The sequence below is a fragment of the Mus caroli genome, chromosome 16 (genome assembly GCF_900094665.2).
Source record: "Mus caroli chromosome 16, CAROLI_EIJ_v1.1, whole genome shotgun sequence".
In the NCBI taxonomy this organism is placed as follows: domain Eukaryota; kingdom Metazoa; phylum Chordata; class Mammalia; order Rodentia; family Muridae; genus Mus; species Mus caroli.
The window spans coordinates 13,803,277-13,817,069 of NC_034585.1; the positions used below are offsets into that span (position 1 = coordinate 13,803,277).

General features: G+C 44.6%; 1 protein-coding gene across 1 annotated transcript in view; it reads right to left on the bottom strand.

The window, feature by feature from the left end:
* Nucleotides 1–13,793, bottom strand: part of Pi4ka (phosphatidylinositol 4-kinase alpha) — a 126,461-nt gene that overhangs the window by 24,601 nt on the left and 88,067 nt on the right. Inside the window, exons 23-31 of the mRNA XM_029470740.1 lie at nucleotides 12,412–12,482; nucleotides 12,209–12,333; nucleotides 11,091–11,172; nucleotides 10,766–10,849; nucleotides 9,337–9,426; nucleotides 6,603–6,722; nucleotides 4,200–4,292; nucleotides 2,795–2,951; nucleotides 2,418–2,545 (exon numbers count right to left, since the gene is read on the bottom strand). Coding sequence (XP_029326600.1) covers nucleotides 2,418–2,545; nucleotides 2,795–2,951; nucleotides 4,200–4,292; nucleotides 6,603–6,722; nucleotides 9,337–9,426; nucleotides 10,766–10,849; nucleotides 11,091–11,172; nucleotides 12,209–12,333; nucleotides 12,412–12,482 — 950 coding nt within the window. The remainder of the gene's footprint in view (nucleotides 1–2,417; nucleotides 2,546–2,794; nucleotides 2,952–4,199; nucleotides 4,293–6,602; nucleotides 6,723–9,336; nucleotides 9,427–10,765; nucleotides 10,850–11,090; nucleotides 11,173–12,208; nucleotides 12,334–12,411; nucleotides 12,483–13,793) is intronic.

Consider the following 13,793-nt stretch of genomic DNA (forward strand, 5'->3'; position numbering starts at 1 on the left):
GGAACTCACTTTGTAGACCAGGCTGGCCTCGAACTCAGAAATCCGCCTGCCTCTGCCTCCCGAGTGCTGGGATTAAAGGCGTGCACCACCACGCCTGGCTGGGGAGTAGATTTTTGAGGCTTGTATTTGAACAGGTCTCCAGTTGGTAGCACTGCTTAGGGATATTATAAAACCATCCTGGGTGTTGCGAGTATACAGCCTTGCTCCATTCTAGTGTTCTCAGCTACCCGCTCTGGCACCTGCTGTCATGCCTCTGCCACTTACAGACCTGCCCTCTGGAATCATCAGCTAAAATAAAGACTTATTCCACAAGTTTAGCCATGGTGTCTTATCATAGCAGGAGAAAGTAACTGACTCAGTGGGGCTGCCCTAAGGTCAGGGGAAAGACAAAGGAGGCTAGGGCCACAAATGTAGCTGGAATGCTGGGATGTGACCAAATTTTGGGTCTATTTAAAGGTAAAAAGATAAAGCTAAGAGGGCATGTTCTGGGCCATTTATAGGAAGTGTAAGATATCAATAGCAGCCTGGTCTACACAGAGATAAGACAGGTACAGCATTGTCAATAATGTGGTGTCCAAAACAGGGGGCAACTGGATCTCTACAGCCTAGGCTTTTCTGTGGTGCTGGGAACTGAACCCAGGACCTCATATGCTAACAGGTGTTTCTTCCACTGAGCTATATACTTAGAGTGGATTTTTTTCAACCAAACTAAAAAAAATGTATTTTATGTGTATGAGTGCTTTGCCTATATGTGTGTATGGGTACCATATGCATGTTAGTACTGTGAACTAAATCCAGGTAAGAACAGCAAATACTCTTAGCTGCTAAGCCATCTCTCCAGAATTCTTTCCACCTTTTTGAGATAGTCTCAGTAAATTGTTCAGGTGGGATTGAATTTTTGATCTTCTTGATTTAACTTTTTGAAAATCTAGCCACTGAGTTTGACCCTACCAGCTGGGATGCTCACTAGCTAAGCACATGGTGCTTGGTGGCAGGAGATGGCAGTGCCAGGAATGGAGGTGCTAGCAATTCTGTAGGTGATGCTGTCCTGGCAGGCAAAAGGAATGTTAGGGCACACCTGCTGAGAGGTCCTGACTGAGCCCACCCTACCTGCTTTTTTTTAGGACAAGGATTTACTGTGTAACTCTGGCTGGCCTGGAACTTGTTCTGTAGTCCAGGCTGGCCTTGAACTCAGTCGCCTTTCAAGTGCTGGGATTGAGAGTATGTACCACTATGCTCAGCCATGACGCTTTCCTGGGAAGAAGAGTCCATAAGAGAACGGTTACACTCCCACCATAGGTACTTTTAGGACCCACAGCCTGGGGCAGCTCCACCGTCCTTGCCGCTAAGCCTCCTTAGTGCTTCGAATCACCTATCCTGAAGATAGACTATAAGTTCAGATATTCAAGGGTACCTGGAATCCAAGATGCAACATGAGGGTTGACAACAGTGGTCATGACCACTGCTCTACCCTATGAAGTTGAATCAGTTCTAATTCTCAGTGGTTAGGCTCTGTGTGAGGGCTGTGGCTCTACCGGGCAAGCTTGACACTGCAGGGAAGAGACCTTACCTCAAAACCAAGTAGGCACATTACAAATAATACATGGGGGTGGGGCTGGAGAGATGTTCACAGGTTTGTATCAATGGTTGCTATTTGAGGGGTCCTGGGTTCTGTTCCACACACCCATATGTTAGCTCCCAGCCATCTCTAACTTCAATTCCTGGGGATTTGATGCCCTCTTCTGACCTCCTTACATACAAGACATACATGAAGTACACAGACATATGTGCAGACAAAATAACTACCTACATTAAATAAATCAACAAAAATAAACATATAAAAATACTGTATAAAAATTTCCTTTAGACTATGGTATATAAGATGTACATGATACATATATGAATATGTGTCTTACATATAAGATTTGTTTCCCATAAAATGTATTTCAGTCTCTACATGCAAATATTCCATAATCTAAGAAAAAATCCCAAACCTGAATTAGCTTCTGTGCTTATCGTGTCAGATAAGTGATACTCAACAAGTATAATCTTGCCTGGAGGCTCCAGGAAAAAGTAACTCTAGAAACACAGACCCAGGACAAAATGGCTGATTCCATAATTAGCAAGTCTAGAAAGCAATTACTCCCAGTCAGCTCTGACATCAGCAGGTGTATAACAGACATCCCTCCAGCCTCACAAGACACTGCTCTTTATTCCGAGCCTTCCATATATAGTCTGTACCAGCCACTCCAACATCATCATACCTTTTGCTACATACAGTGTTCTTTCTGGAGACCAGAGTTTACGAGAGTGGCAGTGTCCAGGGTCACAGTACTCACTGGTAGCTCAGCCAAGGCAGCTTCTCTTCCACGTGCAATCCCACCCACACACAGAGCTAAGCGAGGTCAATGTCCTACCGGCACTTCCACTCCATTCTTGCCAGCCAGCAGCCACTCCCAGCAGGCTAGTGCAGTCTCCATGCCATGCTCATTGAACATTCGGAGGGGACCCCAACACAGATGATGAAGGAGCTGTGGATCACAATCTAGAACCAAACACAAATTAGTCAAGGGCTCCTGACTCTGGCTGGGCCTGAACATGGGTTCTCTAGGCTGTGATGAAAGCCAGTCCTATCTAGGGCCAATAATGCCTTTTATTTACAGCTAGCTCATCAGAGATTTCTACTAGCAGACCGCCTGTTCCTTCTTTGACAGAATTCCAGGTTATCAAGGATTTCTAAGCAAATATTCACTTAGAAATGAACCCAGAATTCCATGGGCCTTGTGCCTGTTACCTTTGCTGCTAATGAGCATTGCCGTCAATTTGAACATGGCTTGTGTATAGTGCTGAGGATGACTGTGGTCCAAAGCTGTGATCAGATCTTGGACCATCATTTTGTTCAGGTCAGACATCTGGCCTGTGGCACCTGAGAACCGAATCATTCCATGTACCTGTGAAGAAGTACACTTATTAGCAGCTGTGCACTGAGTCCGGCCCCCGAGTGAGACCCTGGCTACCAGCTCACTCAGCTCACAATAGGACTGGCTAGAGTAGAGCTCATCTTAGTGGTGCGGTCATTGAGCATAGCTCCGGGAACTATATAGTGGCATTTTCACCAACAATGATTCTTTTTTTTTTTTTTTTGGTTTTTCGAGACAGGGTTTCTCTGTATAGCCCTGGCTGTCCTGGAACTCACTTTTGTAGACCAGGCTGGCCTAGAACTCAGAAATCCGCCTGCCTCTGCCTCCCGAGTGCTGGGATTAAAGGCGTGAGCCACCATGCCTGGCCCAACAATGATTCTTGAGGATGGAGACATAGTCTCATCAGTGTACATAGTGTTAAGCCAGGACAAGGTTTATGAATATAAGCTAGATAAATAAACTTCCTTCAGAGTCAATTAATCACTCAAACAACAAAACTGCTTCACAATCTTTTCATATATAATTTTTTTGCAGAAAGCGTTACTTTCTTATTCATATACTTGGCTATACAGGAGATATGACTCTTTCCAAAAAATAAATCCAGGGCTCAAAGGCAGACTTTCTCCTTCCACAGCATCATTCAAAATGACATAGAATAAGCTCTCTCTGCAGTTCTCAGCATGAGGTTAGCCTATGCTGAGTACAAGACTCACAGAAAAGCAGCCATTGGACTGAGCAAGAAGCAGTGTTCAGGGGAGGCGAGCCTACCCTCAGAAGACCACTCTGATAAATTTCATGAGATTTCAGTCTCCACCTTCAGTGTCAACTAGATTTGAATTTGTGGAAGAGAAAACTGAAATACGACAGGTGAGTGATTTGGTTGGCCTGGAATAAACTCTGAGTGAAAACCCTGTGTGGAGCCAGCAGACACGGTTCCTGGACCTACTTCAGACAAGTTGTTTAGCCTCAGGAGCTGGGTTTCTTTACCTGCAAGTGTCCAGGAGAATGCGTGACACTCCACATGTTTGCTACCACATAACAAAATGCCGTGGCATGCCTGAGTGTGCCCAATGATATCACTTTCTTGCAGAGGTGCTAAGTAGCTGCCACAAATGCCCTGGAGTGTGATACTGAGCACCAGCACCCAGGCTCCTCAAGGCAACTGAGTGAGTAAACTCCACATCACCCAGACCCCTCTTTCGCATTCCACTATGAAAGAGCTAAATAGCACGAAGTCAAGATGCTCAGAACAGTTCTGCATAAAGGCAAGAGAAGTACCTCGCCGGCATAGCGGTTGCGCAAATTCAAGGATGCCATGAAGTTGGAGTAATCTTTCTTCACACAGGCCGGGCGCTCAGTTAGCTGAGTTGCCTATAGACAGGTGCAGAGAGCTGTTTTAGATGCTGAAACATATTTTTCTTATGTTTAACCCAAGCCCTGGTAAGACATCAAGCTCTGATACAGACCATTCAACCTTCAGGGCGCCGAGCTAACATGACCACTAGACATCAGCATGCCTCACGGAAAAGTTTTATTTTTTTCCCCGAGACAGAGTTTCTCTGTATAGCCCTGGCAGTCCTGGAACTTGTTCTGTAGACCAGGCTAGCCTCAAACTCAGAGATCTGATGCCTCTGCCTCCCAAGTGCTGAGATTAAAGGTGTGCGCCACCACACATAAATAACTCTGGTCTCCACATTTGTGTAGGAGAGCTATCTCTTTTAAGAATGTGGAGTTGGGGACTATAGAACAGAGGCACCTTAGCCAGGATCTCAAGCACAACCAACAATCAAACATAGAACAAAAAGCATCCTTTCCTATTTACCAAGAATCTAGTCAGTTAGATGTAGTGGCCCACACCTTTAATCCTAGCACTTGGGATTGAGACACAGATGGATCTCTTTGAGTTTAAGGCCAGCCTGACAAGCCAGGGCTTCATAATGGGATATTCTAAAACAAACCAAAAACCAAAACCAAACTAAAACAAACAGCAACAACAACCCAAGTGTCTTCTCCTTACTTATAACCTATAACTTTCTAGGACAAAGATGAAAATCCTTCCAGCAAAACAGACCCTTGCGAGCTAGCTGGCTAGTACCTAAAAAAGAGCACTTGGCTTTAAGCTCTGCTCATATGGTCTCCAAGTGGTGGAGAGCTCAAGGCTGGGGATCCGATCCTGAAACAGGACACTAAGGTAGAGAAAATCTTGGAAACAAGAGAAGGGAAACAAAGAAGCCCCGCACTCTGAGATCTGTTTGAAGCATTTGAAGATTACAGCACAGTGTGCTAACAGTCTGAGGCCCTTCTCCCTTCCCAGCCACGAACCTGCAGTTTCCTGCAGTGGTCTCAGCAGAGACTAGCAGATGCAGCAGCTTCCATTTCATGTTATCATATGGTAAGAGGAAGCCCAAGGTGTCTCTGCAGCTGTCTCCCTCTCCTCCCTTATCCGGTGAGAGGGAAGGGTCAGAGTCTCAGCAATCCTCGGGGATGCAAGTGCTGATGCCTAGTGCAAGCTGTACCTCCATGTGGACATGCCTTCCTTTCTTCCCAGAGCCTCTCTTAACCCATGTACCTAAACACATCTATTAATACCTAAGGGCCACATAGTAAGACACTCTCTCAAACCAAACCAAACCAACTTTGATACAATTTCTAAAGCTGCTTCAGTTCTGTTAATCCAGACATCCCTTTCAGCAGCAAAGCTTCAAATCCTGGCTAGGTCTGAGCTGAGGACTCTAAAATTCTAGGGGACTTCTTCAGCCTGAGGACGGTGACAGTGTAGAGCTGTGTCTCTGTCCTCTAAGTGCTGACAATGTACTGTGCACTGTTAAGAGTAGAAAGGCGGCGGGGCATGGTGGCGCACGCCTTTAATCCCAGCACTTGGGAGGCAGAGGCAGGTGAATTTCTGAGTTCAAGGCCAGCAGGTCTACAGAGTGAGTTCCAGGAGAGCCAGGACTACAGAGAAACCCTGTCTCGAAAAAAAACAAAAAACAAAACAAAACAAAACAAAAAACAAAACCCCCAAAACAAACAAACAAACAAAAACCAAACTCCAAAATACCCAAAACAAAACAGATAAAGTTGGGGAGGGGCATGTGTGTATTTGAGCACCTGCAGGAAATAGAATCATGAAGTCCAGTGAGTATTCTAGACCAGCAGTTCTTAACCTGTAGGTTGTGACCTCTTTGGGAGCCCCATATCAGATATCTTGCATATCAGATATTTATATTACAACCATAACAATAGCAAAGTTACAGTTATGAAGCAGCAACAAAATAACTTTATGGTTGGGAGTCACCAAAACATTATAACTGCATTAAAGGGTCCCAGCTTTAGGAAGGTTGATTCCAGACAGACTTGACTATGATATAATGCTGTGTATGTCTGAGAAACCAGTTTCTTTACTCTATAGATACTAGAAAGTCATATTTCATCTATGTATCAAATTTTACCTTCAAAAATCTACACATTTCAAAACTTAATCTCAACAGAGAAATGCCTGTTTGTATGGGCACTTCTTCTGGACCCTCATCAACCCCCATCTGTCAACAGAACGCCTATGTACCTCACAAACGTGTGGGATATGGGAGCTGAGGGGCCGTTCATGAAAATCTCCATATGGACTGAGTCCTTCCCCCTATCACAGGCTAGGGGCTCACTGTTCCTTAGGATATTTACACATACCCCAAGAGTTGTGTTCTGCTTGTTGTAGCCGGCAAAATGAAGGATGCTCTCAGTGGCCATGGCCAATCCTGTGTGCTGAGACAGTCCTGACACCCAGTTCTGATGCTTGTTCAGATATTCCTGAAATTAAAGCAAGCAAGCTACTTCATTGACATAAAGGAAAACGCTAGAAGCATAAAGCAGCAGATCAGATACCAGGCTATAGCGCAAGATCTCCTCTGACTTGCCAACTGTGGGACCATCAAGGAGAAGATCTTTTCATTTATAAATGAGAAGGAGGAGCCCTGATCTCTGAGTGGCTGTTGACATGATCTATACGAGGACCATTCTGACTGCAAATATGCAATATGGCAAGTGTTCTCTCTGCCAAATGCTGGAAAACAAACTGTATCGCTTCAGGCCTGCTGTGAACATGTAGATTTCTGTTTTGCTAGGGCAGCACTTTGCTACTGAGGGACCTGTGAAATGGACACTGGGAACCAGAACAAGTATCTGAGCACATCTGTTGGCTAGCAGGAAGGCACCAGTGATGCAGGATACTTGATCACACTGTGAATCCCAAGATTGTGTTATTAACTTAAAAAAGCCTGCTTCTAGTTGTGGTGTGGCTCAGCCCTTAGCACACACCTCTGGCTGGAATACAGACATGCCCTTAGTATACACCTTTAATCCCAAATCATGAAAGTAAAGCTAGCTTTTAGAAGGAAGCACCCGTGTTTGAAAGTGATGTCTGAGTGGTAGACAAAGTAATGAATCAGAGAAAGATTTGACAGAATAGGCCTGGAGAGACGGCTCAGTGGTTAAGAGCACTGTCTGCTCTTCCAGAGGTCCTGAGTTCAATTCCCAGCAACCACACGGTGTCTCAAAACCATCTGTAATGGGGTTCTGATGCCCTCTTCTGGTGTGTCTGAAGACAGCTACAGTGTATTCACATACATTAAATAAATAAATAAATAAATAAATAAATAAATAAATAAATCTTAAAAATTTTATGAGGACAGTTATAGAGAGACAACAAGCTAGACACAGGTGAAGATAAAAGGAGCCAGATTAGAACATATTGCCATAGTATGAGGCCAAGCAGAGCAATTCAGGAGAAACTGAGAGAAGCCAGATTGAATCAGTCAGCTTGGAGAGGAGTTTGAGCCAGAACAACTAAGTTGAAGCCGCCAAATAGAGATCAGAAAGAACTAGAAAGGGTTGTGCTTATTCTGGAGGAAGTCTCAGAGGCTGAAACATTGTAGGCCTAGACTAGATTATATAGAGGCTAGAAGCTTCCAAGTCTAGGCCTAGGTTAGCAGACAGAGGCAATGAGCATCAGAGACATTTAAATCAGGCACATAAAAGTTATTTTTACACACCAGAGCAGAACAAGAGGAAAAAGAATGTTTTTACTCTTGGAATGACATATTCTCATCACCACAGGAGCAGTACAGGAGAAAGCACACATGGAAGAAACATTATGACCCTTTCAAGCCTCCTTATATTCCCTTTTCTTTCCTTTTTTCTTCTCAAGACAGGGTTTCTCTGTGTAACCCTGGATTGGAACTAGCTCTGTAGATCAGGCTGGCCTTGAACTCACGGAGATCCACCTGCCTCTGCCTCCTGAGTTCTGGATCAAAGGCGTGCACCACCACTCAGTTTCTATTTTCTTTTTAAGGTTGTTTGTCTAAAAAAATTGCTGGAGTGGATGACCTCTATCTACTGATTCCTTTTTGTTTCCTGAAACCTTTAGGTATGAAAGGACTCCTGTTTTCATTAGTATATACGGCTCCTTTCCTCTACGTGACATGAAACCCGATATTTCTCAAATATTAATGATTTGGCAAAAAAATTCTGAAGACTTTCAGTGGATAAATATTAAAATTACACAGTGTCAAAGTGTGGCCTTTATCATCAGGTGTGGCTTGTCCTCTTCTGTGTATGAATCTGGGTCCAGGTGATCCCTCTTTCAGCATTCCTCAGTCCTTGCTGATCAACCCCTTTGCAGAGGGAAATCCTAGGCACAAGCCAGGGATTCTTGCTCAGTGCATTTCAAACTGACTCTCAGTCTCTCAGAGCCAGCTGCTTAGCCTTTAAACCCAGCACCCAGGAGGCAGAGGCAGGTGGATCTCTATGACTCAAGACCAATCTGGTGGTCTACATGGTGAGTTCCAGGATAACTGGGGTAGATAGAGAAACCCTGAAATACAAAAACAAAAATAAATGAACAAAACTAGCTTGCCCTTAAATGTTCTCCTGAGGTCCCACAGGCTTCACTCAGCAGCTCTGCTCCCTGGTACATCAGGTTCTTTCTAGTGGTACCTTTTTTTTTTAAATCTAATTCCTTTAAAGACAACTTTTCCCTTCTATATTCTGTGACATTTTTGTTCTCTTTGCAAGTCAGAACTTTAGTCTGAAGAAATGCAGATGTATGTATGTATGTATGTATGTAGCCTAGACAGAGCTTCACTGAGACTCAAGTCTTTGATTGTCTGCTCACTGGCCTTCATCAAGGCCCTGCACTAAGGTGCACATAATGCACCAAGCCTGGGTGGCCTGTGCCACTGTCCCTGACCCCCATGTTGTCCCAACTCACCTTGCAAGCAGCCACAATCCTCCCACAGCCTTAACACCTTATAGTGGTCAGAGCCAGGCCCACTAACCTGAGAAGCACACTCACCCCAAATGGTATGTCCAACAGATAACCTGTGAAGTTATATTCTGACTACTTTTTGATGTTTGCAGAAAGTACCTGTAGGTGGGACTTAGTGACCGTGGGTGCCCACTTCATAGCTTCCTGTAGGATCATTCCACAGCGTGCAGCAAAGTCTTTCACGATGCTCTGGAAGTTAGACAACCTGAAATCAGCCTATCTAGGTTATAGTGACTGTTACAGGCTAAACTGTCTTCTTCAAAGTCTTATGTTGAAGCCCTGATCCTCAGAAACTCAGGATGAGACTGTACTTGGATAGGGCTTTGAAAGAGGTGATTAAATTAAAGGCCACTGAGGGAAAGCTGAGCCTAATACAGCTGGTATATTTATGCAAGGAAGAAATGTGGAGACATCAGGGACACCCCTCAGAGGGAAGACCACATGAGAACACAGAAGGATTCTGCTTTCCAAGGAGTGATCTCAGAAGACTCCCCTGCTAACACCTGGTTCTCAGACGTTTTATGCCCATCATTGTGAGGAAATTTCTTTCCTTAAGCCCCCTAGTCTAAGGTAATGGATATGGAAGCTTTATCAGTGACTATGTACTAACACCAAAACTCCAGGGCACAGGGATTCTGAGTACACTATGGTCTGTGGTTCTTGCAGAGGCTGTGTGGTAGATCTAACAACATAAACAGTCTATCTTAAGACTACCGTCCAACATGTCCTGAGTCAGTCAATAAATGAAAAGGCATGTTCTAGGGCTAGAGATATGCCTCAGTGGTTAAAGAGCACTGTCTTCCAAAGGTCCTGAGTTCAATTCCCAGCAACCACATGGTGGCTCACATCTGTAATGGAATCTGATGCCCTCTTCTGGTGTGTCTGAAGACAGCATCAGGACAGTGTACTCACATACATAAACTAAACTAAAATAAATAAATAAATAAATAAATAAATAAATAAGAGAAAGAGAAAGAGAAGGCATGTTCTAGATGGGAAAAAAGTCCGCACAGGTGCCACACCATTATGTCCAGGTGGAGAGGCCTAGGTTAAGGCAGGGCCCTGCCCAGGCTGGAAGAATGCTGGGCCAGTTCAGTACTCTGTAGCAGGGGCTCCTTCTCAGACTCAAAAGGGAGAGGAGCTATCAAGACATCTTCCTTATCTGGGGCTACGTTACCATTTTCGAAGGGTATGGCAAAACCAGAGTCCGTCATTCTATTCTACAGTGAACAAGTTGGCATGCTTCTTTTAGGACTGAACTCTAAAATTCATGCTTGCTCAATGCATGCTGATAGCTGACTCATAGCTAGAAATGCCTTTGGCAGCTAAAGCAGTCATGCTGCAGAGTCAGGGACACTGAGTTCCGGGAAGCCACAGGCCTGGAACACAGACAGGATCAGGAATTCAGGAGCTCCCCCTGAAGTGGGCACGGCCAAGAACCTGGGGACTCAGGGACCTAAGGTATTTTGAACACCTGTCTTGACTGCCCCAGGGAAGACCTCATTCTAGGGGACCAGGTGGGACTTACCTCCCGGGCTTCGTATGTGTCAGGAACCGTGATCCGATAGGGGGCATCAGGAATGTCATAGTAAGGTTGGTCCTTGTGAATATCCTAGAAACAACAGACCCCTTAGCCTTCAAGGCTGCTTCTGCCAAGCATGTGACATAGTCAACATGTCACATGCCCCTCATGGACTCCCAAACTTGCTACAGCCTAGCGAGAGACATCAGGGGATAATTTGGGTACCCACTCCATTTACCACCTGTACATAAGTGAGGCTCAGGGGTATTATTGGAGTTAGCACAACACATAGTGGGAGGCTAATGTGTTAGGTACACACTGGAACACTCACAGCACTTAGTGATAGTGACAGGGTCTGCAGGATGTCCAACATGGTCTTCAGCACAGTCCCGCTCCAGAGCAAGTGTGGAAACCTACAGCAAGAAGGGTTCTCAGGGCTGAGGAGATGAACTCTTCAGGAACCTACACTGTCCACCTCTAGGGCTTCCCCTGCACAGGCAGGAGCCCATTGAGACACAGCACCTATCCACCGCTCTCTCCACCGTGAGGTGTATGGAGCTGGTCAGAAATGTTCTTGACCAGTCTTAATGATTTAAAAATAAAAATGCCACTCTAACAGTTCTGTTTTACAAACGATAAGTTTCTGTGTACAACTTTTCTAAGTGTGCAAATAAAATGATACATTTTTTTCAAAAAAAAAAAAAAAAAAGAAATGTTCCCAGGTCCTGCCCATCCTACCTCTGAGGGCAAATACAGGCCACAGCCCTCCTTTCCAAAGCAGTCCTAGTGTTTTATGGTGGCTCCCCAGTATTACTCACATTAGGACACCAACAGAAAACAAGAATACTGAGGTAAAGCAGTGGGGTGAAGTAACAGGTCATGGGCTGGAAGGGCACTGCCTTGTGCAGCAATCATCTTATATGTAGCCTGGCTTGGATGTACACCTTACTTGCATGGCTTGGTCCTTGTGGATATCCTGGCTGGCTCCTGACCTATCCTCAGATTCTGCAGCTGCCTCAGGAAGCTGAAGGCAGGCTGTGTGCTAATTTGGCCTTTATACTTCAGAGGCTACCCAGCTTACCTTCTGAAAGGGGTTATGTCTAAGCCTACTTAGTCTCTTAGCACAATCAGTGGGAAAATACAAGGGTAAGCTTTTATTCTGAGAAACTCAAAGGATCCTTATTCTCCTGGGGGGACTTCTAGCTAAATCCTGGGTTAGGAGATAGTGAGGTTATTTTAGTTAATACCAATGGCTGAGAATGAGTATGTTTCTAGGCTAAAATATAGGCTTTAACGAACTCACTGACATTCTTCAGGGAGCTGTATCACCCCTGAATATTTGTTCTGACTTTGTTATATTCTGGGCTGTTGTTGTAATGGTGGTTTTTCCGTGTTCCAAGCTATCAACATTTATATACATATAAAGCACTAGAGAGAAATCAAACTTACTTATCCACCAGACCAGATAGGTATTTGTCAGCTACTCTCCTTATCCTCTTATGAATGTGGTTGAAGTTCACCAGCAGAAACTGGGCATGCCGCTCCAGCTCCTCTTCATTCTCCTTGGTCTTAGCCTAGAACAAGAAGACAGGTACCATAGGGCTCTCCTGTGTGTCTCCAGCAGGCACCCGCTGGCACTCAGGCAGGCTTACTTTTTCTGCCATCATGTTCAGGAAAGCATCAAACACTTTGTCAGCAACAGCAATGACACACTGCATCATCCCTGCAATGAGAGGGAGTTCCAAGGATTAGGATAGTCAAAGTTACCAACAAGCTCAGACTCAGAGAGGGCAGTTCCAGGGCTCAGGCACAGTCACAAAAGTTACCAACAAGCTCAGATGCACAGAGCTGCAGAGTACACCTGCCATAACCAGTCTGCAGCTGTCAGAAGGAGGAAACCTGGTGCCACACTATCACCCGATTCTCCCACTCATGTCCCTTTTCTGTTCCTGGAGCGAATCCTGGACACCGCACAGAATTTCCTCATATCTCTTTGTCTCTTATAACTGTGTTGATCCCTCAGTCTGTTCTTGGACCTCATAAACTTGATACTTTAAGGAAACAGCTAATTGATAGAAGGATTTCAATTTAGCTATCTGAGACCTATTCATTAGTGTAGGATTCAGGGGACTTGGAATGCTGGAAGTGATACGATTCATATTCATTCATTCATTCATTCATTCATTCATTCATATTCTCTCTCTCTCTCTCTCTCTCTCTCTCTCCCCTCTCCCCTGCCTCCCCGCCATGGGGTTTCTTAAGACATGGTTTGACTGGTTTGCTTCTCATGTGTAGACCAGGCTAGACTTGCACTCGTGGTAGTACTCTGACCTGAGACTTATGGGTGTGTGCTAGCATACCTGTTTCTCTTGTCTCATTGTATCTGGGGGCTATGGCATCTACCATAAGTTATTTTGAAAAAATAATTATGTGTGTATGTCTCTGTGTGTTTATGTGCATGTGTATGTACTAGCGTTCATAAAGGCCAGAAGGGGCATTGGACTCCTTGGAGCTAGCTGTGTTACAGGAATTTGCCTGATATGGGTGCTGGGACTCAATATCAGCAGTTCTCTTAATTGCTGAGCCATCTCTCTAGTCCCCAAATTGAAAGTCATTTAAGGGTTGACATGACGTTCAAAACCTTTCCGATATCAGAGCCTGTCCTGGCAAAAGCCCAACTGTAATATCACTACTTGGGTGGTGAAGGCCAGACCACAAATTCAAGTCTAATCTGAGCTGTATGACCCTGTTTAAAGGAAAAAACCCCCCCAAAAAAAAAACAAAAAACCCAGCCAGACTCATGGTGCATGCTTTTAATTCCAGCACTCGGAAGGCAAAGGCAGGGCAATCTCTGAGTTTGAGGCCAATCTAATCTACAGAGTGAGTTCCAGGAGAGCCAGGACTACACAGAGAAACCCTGTCTTTATTTTTTTTATTATTAGATATTTTCTTTTTGTGTGTGTGTGTTTATTTTTTTTTAATTACGTAATTTCCTCAATTACATTTCCAATGCTATCCAAAAAGTCCCCAATAC